General features: G+C 39.3%; 1 protein-coding gene across 1 annotated transcript in view; it reads right to left on the minus strand.

The window, feature by feature from the left end:
• Positions 1 to 258: 258 nt before the first annotated feature.
• Positions 259 to 11100, minus strand: part of SRD5A1 (steroid 5 alpha-reductase 1) — a 13973-nt gene continuing 3131 nt past the window's right edge. The window contains exons 3-5 of the mRNA XM_026048553.1: positions 6007 to 6108; positions 4512 to 4662; positions 259 to 2358 (exon numbers count right to left, since the gene is read on the minus strand). Of these exons, the coding sequence (XP_025904338.1) occupies positions 2292 to 2358; positions 4512 to 4662; positions 6007 to 6108 (320 nt within the window). The 3' untranslated portion in view covers positions 259 to 2291. The remainder of the gene's footprint in view (positions 2359 to 4511; positions 4663 to 6006; positions 6109 to 11100) is intronic.

Below are 11100 nucleotides of genomic sequence, written 5' to 3' on the forward strand. Positions count from 1 at the left end.
CTAATTCAGGAACTGAATACACAACCATTTCTCTCAGTACTTTACTACTAAAAGAGTTTTTGCCTTTTCATAAAACACTGTGCAAAATAACAATAACATGGGGATGAGAGATTAAATTGCAGTAGCCAGATATTTTTTTACCCGTTGCTTGTCCCTTTAGCGCTTGTTTTAACAAGTAATCCACAAAGATAATATATTAAAGGTAATATGTGCTTATCAATTAACAATAGACTATTTAAACCCCTAAATTAGGTATCATTAGATCATCCGCTTCACCATCCCTTGATGAGTGAGGAACTTGATGAGTGAGTATCCACTGGAACAGCTACGAGCAAAGGTCCAATCATAGTGTCGTGATACAAACAGAGGAAGCCTCAGACTTCCCAAGGAAATTTGTAAACACCACAGTCTGAGAGGCGTAAATAAGCTGAGTCCAGCAGTGCAGCAATGGACACCTGGATCTCCAGGTGGGTGGGTTTTCCCAGGATCTCCCTCAGCAGGGGGGAGGCTGAGAGCACAGTCTCCTCCCAACCAAACAGCAGCACCAGCTTCATCACCAGAGCGGCTGGTGGCTCTCGCGCTGGCTCGGCTGTCACCCCTGCAAGCCCGACAGCTCCTCCCTGCTTCTCCCCATGGTCTCACAGGACCATTTTTGTGAGTAACAACAGAAGTTTTACTGCACTTCTTTTAACATCAATTACCCATGGCCAGGACTTCAGTGCAGTAAATACTGTATGAACATGGCAGGAAGGAGGAGAAATCATTAAGTGTAGTACATTCTGTCAGAGCCCAATTCTGGAATGCACTGCGTGTATTTTTTTTATTATCTAAATTATTGTCTAAATAATAATGATCTAAAACATGAAAGGTACCAGTTCTTCCCTCAGATATATTACTCGGACTATTACAGCGGTGGAAATCAATATCAAAGGCAGAACTTTGAGCTTTGGACAAAGCTTAATCCAACACCATACTGGAAAAGTCAACATCTGGCAAAATTATATTAAGTTTGTTTTGAAGAACACAATCCAAAATACACCATGTAAACACATCGGAAAACACTCAGCAAAAGCTTGATTCCCACAGATCTCCATCAGCAGCATTTTCTTTCAAGTTTCCATACAATTCTTCAGATTCTTTAGAAATTCTGATTTTTTTTTAACATCACAAGGATACAAAGAACACAGATGTGTCCAAATATATACATATAATTGGGTTACTACCATGGTTTTGAAACCCCTCTGGGGTCTTTCACATAAAAGGAGGAGGAGCAAGAATTCCTATTAAAAAAGTAAGAAATAAATACTAAAAGATTCCAATCTTTTTAGAACACAAAACACTTAGATATTTTCAACAGTAAAAGGAAGACACAGTTGTTTTTTTTTTTAAGCAGCATAATAAGGGTTCTATAAAAATCTTAAGATTTTGCATAAGGGTAGAAAATGTTACACAGAATTGTTAACAATGCTAAACTGGCCTAAGTAACCCAAATAAAATGAATAAAATGTTCTCCCAAAGTGCAGAGTGACCAAGTTGGGTGACATTTTGAATCTTATCAGAAATAGCTAAACTTTGAAAAAAAATATGATTAAAACTTAATCTATTATTTGGGTAGGATACCTCTTAGGCTGTCTATATGGCATTAGTTTTCATCTATAAAGTGTCCCTGCCTGCATCAGAGTGCAAAGAGCAAGACTAACAGGTAGTCAGTCACTTAAGAGCGATTTTGTTCATCCTTCCCTGCATTGGGACCTCACAGAAGTTTGGGGGGGAGCAGAGGAGGGATTCAGAAGGCAAAACAAATCAACCTCATTTGTGCACACAGGTGAAACAGCACACAAAACCCCTATCCAAAATGCATAATACTGGTGACTGGCCTCATGGCACCATCCTCAGGACAGCGTGCCTAGACCAGACAGAAATTACGGAAGGCTGTAGGGGCAGAAAAGAAAGCAACAGAAGCCCTGTACAGTATGGTAGTTCCTATGATGTGAATCCAGATACACTAATGTATCTGATACACAGCTAATGTATTTATGATGGTGAATTACAATGGTAGAAAAACGTTTATATTCCTATCGCTGTGCCCAAGATATTTGGGGGTTTCTTTTTCTTTGTTATTTTTTTAAGAGGAAAAAAAGAATAATAGTAGCATTAATGCACTAATAATAGCAGCACTGATGATGAGAGACTATTAGGTGCCTTATACTTGTACAGGGCTGGATGCTGCAGAAAGGAGACATTTCAAAGACTCTGTTACCACCAGCAAGAGATCGTAGTTCATGCACAGCTCAATACACAAATGGAATCAAAATTTTTCTCGACTTTGGGTAGTCTTCAAATTTCTCAAGATACCATCTGAAAAACAGAGAGAGAAATACCATTAGTATTGTACCTTCGAAATGCCATCAAGGAAATTAAAGTAATTGTAAAATGCTTTCAAATTATTTGCTCTATTTCTTCAGCTCTAAAACAAGAAAAAAAGTCTTTAGAACCTACTCTGGTTGGTTCGCTCACTCTGATGAAATCTGTTCTCCATTAAAGCTACTGCTGCCAGCAATGGGAAGTCATAATAATGTAAATATAGTGTAAATACAATGTAAATGTGAAATAATAAATGTGGAGAGAGCAGCCAGGGAAGGAATGGCCTGCTGTTGTAAAATGTATAATGCAATATATCCTATTTTAGAAGCAGAAGGAAAAAACAATTGCCAAGAGGGTAACACGTAGTGAATTTTTTTAGCAACTACATGTGGCAGCAAGAGACACTTTAGATACTGGAGCAACAGCCCTGTTCTGGATTGGAATAAACCCCTTTCCAGTCAGGACATGTACAATCTAGTCAGATACTAGACTAGTCCTACTGCTACTTCCCCTGAAAGATCTTCACTCTTTTCAAATCCAGCCTCTTTCAAAAGAGCACATTTGTAGCACTCCCAATTGCAACTTTTTTTTCTGATCAGCTTGTTTGACATATACTTCTCTTGTTATCTTCAAGTATTTCCTGTTCTAACATGGAAAATAGGAACTATTTTCACCTCATCTCTACTAAGATGCAAGTATTCTTATTGGCAGTCATATTGACGGCTCGATAAGCACAGAAGAAACAATGATTGACCATAAACCTAAAGCCCCTCTTTTGGGGTTCTGCAGATTTTCCCTTTCAATCTAGAACAAGGGCTTGTGCCCTGTCTGAATGGTAACGTGCAAGGGAAGCCCTGTGGATCCTCCCTGTGGACACCTCCCTTGAGAGGTTCCATCAGGAACACTATATCCAGTTTAGGGCTCCTACTCTGTCAACTAGCGTCCAGCAGACAGTTACTGAAGTGGTTAGGTAGCTGGATATATGATATATGAAGAAAGGCTGAGTGAAATGGGTTTGTTCAGCTTGGAGAAGAGAAGGTTAAGGTGGAACCTAATTGCAGCTTTCTAGTATCTGCAAGTAAATTAGAGAGAAGACAGAAGCAGACTCTTCTTGGAGGCACACAAGAAACGTTGGCCTCTACAAGCAGCAGAGGCAACAGCTGCGTCAAGGAAAATTCCAGTTGGACATAAGGACAGAATTCTTCCTCTTGAGGATGGGAAAGCAGTGGATGAGGCTGCTCAGAGAAACGTTGAGATAAATAAAAATAAAATAAAATAATAAAACAACAGTCACACGGGACAGCTTGGAAGGCTCAGGTTGGGTATTAGGAAAAAGTATCTCATGGAGAGGGCAATGGAGAACGAGATCATCTCAGGTGCAAGGTGAAGGAAAATCTCCATCTCCAGAGGCTCTTTGCAACATTCTGTTAGAGAAAGCCCCAGCTGATCTAATTCATTTTTGTCTGTTTCCTCATACTATTTCCAGTCTATTTCCTCCTTAAATTGAAGTTTATTTCTTATGCAGTTGAGTTGCCTAGTGAGAAACAAAGCAGGAAGCTGAAAATAACAAAATGATTAACACTTAAACTGGACGATTAAGGTATTCAAATCATCTTAAATGTGCTACTCCTTAAAGAGCACTCTTCCAAGAAACAGGTTTTCCCTCAAACTTGATCAAAGTCAGCATGTGATTACAGTCCATTATCAGTCCGATGGTTTATTTACTGAATAGAGACTGCTAAACACCATATACTAAGCAGTATAATTATTAACATTTTTTTTTCTATACACTTTATAGATTATAAACTAGTTCAAGCAAAAAAAGGAAAGAGCTCTAGAGTACATGCTGAAGGAACGAAAGTTTCCTAAATGAGTCTATTATCTTTTTAGGCCATCTTTAATGATATGTCATCATTTTGACCTCACTGTACCTTGTGTGCTCATTCTCCTTATCCCTAATATTGCTACGGTGAAATCTTGTTCAGTTTAATACTGCTCAGGGAATATTCTGTGTTATCCAAGATTGCAGTAGCCAAGTCTTTCGCAAGACTTGTTCTGCAACATCCCTACAGGATAAGGCATAATTTTTAAAATGGCAATAAAGCGTGGCATAGAGATAGTAGAAATCTTAGGACACAAACACTTACTGGTGGTGCTGTTTCGCCCGTGAACCCAAGATGAAGAGGGTGCACACTGCAAATGCAAGGCTGTGAACGGTGCAACAGGCAAGGGCAAACCCAAACCATTCCACAACCTCTCCAAAAAAGTTTGCTCCGCTGACATATTCAAACATTCCTCCTAAAAAGAAGGATAAAATTATTCTAAGAGCACCTCAATCAAGCAGAGCTTCAATAATCTCTCTTACAGGTAGCACAGCAATCCATTTTTCAGTTAACATAATTGTTAAAGGTAGAGAATGCAGTATTTTTCAGTTTAATTTGAAAGATTACTTGATCTCATTCTAGAACACAGATCTTCTCCAGCTCCAATTTTCCTCTTTAATCATGACAGAGAAAAGCAGATACAGGAGTATCAGAAACAATTTCATGCCTTTATAGATAATTACTGTACAATAATACTAAACTGGCTCTTTGATCACAAACTCAAACTTTTTAAAATGTAAAGTACACATGGCATTAGTTATGATATAGCATTTAATTTCTTTATTCTACCAAACTACTTCAGAAACTAAGTTAACAATAAACACAACATTATTATTATTATGAATTGAAGTAGCCATACATTTTTTACTCAGGCAAATTTATTCTCTAAGTTTTTGTTTTGTTTTGTTTTTTAAGATGCATCTTTTGTTCCTATCTCTAGCTCTAGTTGGGTCTAAGGAAAGCTTATCTTAACTGCTTCAATCTTGCCATTCAATAACACCGGTGAAATAAGTGAATAACACCGGTTGTATATGTCTAAAACAATTATACATAAACAATATTTATATCTATTAAAAAAACAAACCAAACTTGCAGAAACTGCAGAATTCAGAAGGAACTTATTTCCTACTCTCTCAGAGTGGAAAATGCCTGGAATGGTCTAATGCTTCCAAGAGTGTCAATAAACATTCACCATTCATTAATCTTCACAAGTCCTTCCATATTCTGTACCATCCCATGAAGAACAAAACTAACAAAGCCGAACTTCCTTTGGATTTCTGTCCTATTTCCTCACCACCGTAATCCTTGCTTGTTCTAATTCCTTGAGATCCACCCCTCTTCAGATATGGAGCAACTGCCATGGTGCACGCAACCAATTAAGTATCTGAGAACCTTTTGTCCTTCCCCACAGCGGGATGCTAATTTATGTCTTTATTTTCTTCCCTCTACCCACCTGCCGAGTCTCCAGAAAGTGCTGGAAGGCTGTGTTAGATTTGTACCACTTTTTAAAATAGAATCAAAATTGGCCAAGAAATGCAAAGGTTTGTGCAAACCACACGATGCATGCAACTGACTCCTTCCAATACTTGGCTAAGAGAAAAACATTTCCCAAACTGTCAGATTACTTCTTCATGTAGATGACTTCTACATTATGAAATTTCTAATCTAAGCCTATGCTACTGTATCATCCCCCAAGAATATATAAAGCTTTAGAAGGTCTTCTCTTATTATACGTTTCTGTAATATTTTTTTTACTCACCTCTTGGTATTGCATAACCAGTTTCCCCTGGTTTTCTCAGATTTCTGAGGATATGATCAGAATGAATATTGATTGCCATGCCAATTAACCACCCTAGAAAACCTGAAACAAAATATTTAAAATAGTAGCTTCAATATACTGAGTTGAAGGGCTTCAGCAGAAAACAACCTGCAACCAGATATTTTATATTACATATTAGGCAACATATTATCCCAAAGCTGTATTAATAGAAGCAGCATTAGCAACTGTAGTGACATTATGCACAATCATAATCCCACACTGAGCCCTTCTGACAGGAAACTCGCAGCAATTAACAGGTCTCTTTCTAGAATGGTGCTGTATGGAACGTGATTCTTGCTAGACTTGCAGACAGGTTTGCATACTCCTCTCCATTCTGTGCAGGAAATTGAATACAACTGTGTTCTAAACAAAACTGAAGGGATCAGCTGCTCTGATTCCTAATGACAGAACATATTTAATTTCCTCTTTCAGACAACTTTTGCACAACCAAGGGAACAATGAGACACACAGGGGATCCAGACCAGCACAGGCAACATTAGCACGTGCTTCCAGAAGTTAGGCTTGGGCTTGCTGCATACTGAGCTTGCATCACATGCCTTTAATAATGTTCCACAAAGACAGAGGGAAAAGGTTTTCCTTTTCCAAGATCACAGATGAGTTTCTGCCTTACTGCCTCAACTCCCTCTTCTGTGTCCTAAACCCAATCTATAAAACCTGTGGCAGAACCTGAATGCTCAGAGTTTTACGCTTCTGAGTAAATAAAGGATTGCCAAATCTGCCCAGACTTGTGTATGCACAGATTTGCCAGCCTGACAAGAGGAGGATCAGTGTGAACACTGCTCCTATTATGCAATCCACAGAACAAAGATAACAATTTCAGTCGCTTCTCAGCTGTGATCTCACTTGTATTGGGTAGAAGTAAAATAGTGCCCCAAGAAAATGTATGCTTAGGTTGACATTCTTTTGGAGAGAACGAAATTAGTTTCTGCTCATATTTCACTTCCTTTGAATAGGTGATTGGTGACATTAGCAACATGGAGAAGTTGGCAGTACACAATAAATATCACCTGGGCTGTGAAGTCATCTTAAAACAGCACTAAACTGTGCAAGAACTGAACGACCTGAATACAACCTAATCGTACAAACTGGTGGGTTAGTAGGGTCTCATAAAGTCCTATCACCGCCACTACCCTTAAAAAAAACGAGAAGTTGAGCAGTGAAAGTGAGGATTGCAAAAAGGGAAGCGTGTTCTCATAGGCAGCCTGTGGGGTGGTCATCAACCTACTGCTTGTTTTTAAGAAAACCCCAACAACATTCTGTACTAGCCATGATCACAGGAACTAAAACTGCTCTTCTATATCATTTAGTCGTCAAAACAGCCGGTCTAATAAATTAATCCCCACAATCCTGAAAGACCTCCAAACAGACCAAACACTTGACTGATTCAGTGATTTCAGACACTGCACATAGTTGCTGGAATCCACAATGCAAGATGAGGCGCTTTTTTTTTTTTTGGTATTTTCTTTTGCACATGCTACTCTCTAAATACCAAGATCCATCCTAAAAATTAATAATTGAAGAAAAAAAGTAAAATTGCTGGAACTACTGGGTGACAGAAACTGCAGCAGAAAGTGCTTTCTCCCTCAAGAACATGATACCGCTGGCAATCTAATTTGCAAGCACCAACTAAGTTGCAGCTCTACAGCCTAGTTCAGAAAAGGCCTTGATAAGAGTATGTTTTATTTGATTGGAATATTAGTGAACAAACTGTATGATATTAAGGCATATGAATTATGTTAAGGAATTCTAGCTTAACAGATCTATGCAGACTAGTTAGAAAACTTTCTGACTGGCTCTGTGTTTACACCTTGGCAGCAGGCTGCTTTGAGGGCAAAAGGAAATAAGTAAAATACTGTCCTGAGCTACAAAAGAGGTAAGATCGTATGAGATCCTTCCACGCTGTATCTGAATAAAGAGGTGGGAAAACTTTATTTTTTACCATTTGCTGTGGGTGAGTGAGGCACAAAATAGCAATGTTTTATTGATGACACATAGTGACTTAGCTTTTACTTTCCAAACTCCTTCCTAGAGGAGTCTGGGTGCAACTGGGCCCAATCCTCATCCCACACTTGGTCCACGGTTTATGTCTAAAAGGATTTATGTGCACAGAACTGAAACTTAGCAGAGTTTCCCAAAGGTTTGTACAGTTTTAGCCTGGTATTAATCACTTACCAAGGATCTATTGGACAAAAGAAATCTCTCAGCCTCAGGGAGTATCCTTGAGATGTATCCCTGTTCAAGATGAGATTCTGCAGAGCAGTCTGATGCCATGCAGGAAAGCTCAAAGTGCTCTGGGGACTGACCTCTATTTATTTAGGGGGAGACAAACTGATCAATGACTTGGTTAGAATGTGCATGCTAGACAGATCTTAGCTGGCATGTGCCCATGCAGCCCCTTTCTATGTGCTGTTTACAGGGAGGTCAGGTTGAGGGTGAAAGGAGAGGAGTAGGAACACAGTCGCAGCTTCTACACACCATGGACCTCATGTCAACAGTCAAAAGGAAAGATGAGGAGGCTGCTTCTGCTCCATCTCCACTGCTGCAAGGCACCAATCACCCTGTATGAACTGAGTGCTAACTGGGAACCACTGCTCCTGGTGTCACCTGGTGCTCGTTAGGCCAAACTCTTCTCAGTGGTGGCCAGTGACAGGACAAGGGGCAATGGGTACAAGTCAAAACACAGGAAGTTCCATCTCCATGTGAGGAAGAACTTCCTTGGCTTTGGTTGCTGCCTTACCATCATCACACTGGGACAGATAAGAATGAGTGCAGATTACCAATTATTAGATGTAGACAGAAGGTCTATTTACACAGCCACTTTTTGAAGAAGTATTTGACTTCATCACTAAATCGTGTTTCAATATTGTTTGCTTCTCTTAATACTGCTAACTGTACTATTTTGCTACTTGGTAGAGAAGAAAAACTGAGTGGTACCCTGAAAAATTTTAGGGATGCCATTCATGCAGCTAGATTAAAAGTATTACTTTTATCCATACAATACTTTCAATATAATTTTAGTTATTTTCTTAAAAAGCACACAGATTAAGCCCACTTAAATGTAATGATACTTCTATTAAGTTCAAATAGATTTTATTATAGTTATACTAAAAGTTAGTACCATATCTAAAAATAATCATTTTCTTGAGGAAATTACATTTATCATTATTTTGAAATGGAATAATAATTTCGTAAAATATTCTCTGTATTTACCTCTGTATTTATTATATACCTGCAATGAACTGAGTTCAAAAACTGAAGTTCATAAAACAAGATATGAAATACTAAGTATATGTCAGATTGCGTAAAAAGGCAGGAGTTGCTTTAGGAGTGCCTAATTACGCTACAATTAAAGTTTGTTAGATAATAAGCATTTTTCATCCCTCCTAATTGCAAACTACTGCACCTCAAAAAGAAGCAATCAAATGCTCATTGTTTATGAAGAAAGATATCAATGAAACCTGTTTACACAGCACCCCTTGCTTGTTCAAAGACCCCTTTTTTTCCTGAAATTGCTGAAGAGTCTTTCTCTGCACCTGTCCTGCAGAGAAAGGGCCCTGCACTTGCCTGTCCTTATTCTCAGTATGCAGAGAATCATACTGGGAGACAGGAGAACAGGAGCATCACCGCAGAGGGCAGAGGTGGGTGCACACCAGGGTCTGTGTGACTCAGCTTCCCCCTAAGTGGGGATGTGCAGGCAGGAGGGAGCCATTAATTTGCTCCAGTAGATTCTCAACCATAGACTGAACAAACAATACAGGTGAGCTCAACAGACTTAAATTTGGGAGGCTTTTCCCCCTCCACATTCATCTTGCTTGGTAAAAAGGGATCACTTGTCTCATCCAGATAACAGATACTATGAGAGATACTAGATCCTATGTCCTAATACCCAGATTAGGACTTGACTCATGCTGTCATTAATCACACCTATTCCAGGAAGAGCGGAGGTAGGATGCCTGTTTGTTTGTCCAGCCCTGTGCAGGAAACTTAAAAACAACATTCTCTTGCCAACACCTCTAATTTATAGGTGTTGCTCCGCTTCTAGAGCTGCTGAGGTGACAGTTCTTCCGAGACCCAGAAGGGTTAGCCATCAGAATTAGCATTTGAGCAGGTATTAACAGTGTAATAAAATACAAAGGAATACTGCAAAGGCATCAATGAAGTTAAAGCAGGCAGAGATAGGAAGGAGTTCCTGAACAGAACTGGGGACGAATTAGGGGAAAAAAAAAAAAAAAACACAAGAAGGACAGGGAATAATTAGCAGTGGATGCAGATGGTATCTGGGCCTATATCTGGCATGTCAGGGTACCATAGGTGCTCTTGATGAGTTCACAAGCTTTCCAGTGGCATGTAGATACACACTGGAAGACTGTGATGGCAACGTTCCCCTCACTGATTTGGAACGCAGTAACTGCTTTATGAATTATTGCATTGCAGATGCAAATAATAATAAGTAGATGTAAAGTTTCACAGAATCCCAGAACAGTTGAGGTTGGAAGGGACCTCTAGAGACTGCCTAGTCCAACCCCCCCGCTCCAGCAGGGACACCCAGAGCACGGGTCTCTGGGTGGTATCCAGGTGGGTTTGGAAGATCTCCAAATCACTCTTTTCCATCAACTTTCACTTTCCATCAGTTTGATTGAAAAAAATACACTGAAAAGCTGTAAGAGGAGAACAAGAGGGAATAAAGAGAAAGGTGAAGGTAGGGCCCTGCTCAGAGGGAAAACCTTATTTAGACGGACACTGAGGACACACATGGGTGGTAGTGATAGAAATGACTTTCCTACAAAGCAGGAACAGAAACAGCTCTCAAATATTGCAGGAGGCATCTTAAACAAGGATCATGTTTTCCTTCCAATGACACAATTTATAATAATTTGACCTCTTTTCCATAATATTGTACAAAACATAGAAAACCATTTCACAGAATCACAGAATCACAGAATCACAGAATCACAGAATCACAGAATCACAGAATCACAGAATCACAGAATCACAGAATCACAGAATCACAGA

Source organism: Nothoprocta perdicaria, unplaced genomic scaffold, assembly GCF_003342845.1.
Source record: "Nothoprocta perdicaria isolate Ctin4 unplaced genomic scaffold, notPer1 scaffold_55, whole genome shotgun sequence".
Lineage (NCBI taxonomy): Eukaryota > Metazoa > Chordata > Aves > Tinamiformes > Tinamidae > Nothoprocta > Nothoprocta perdicaria.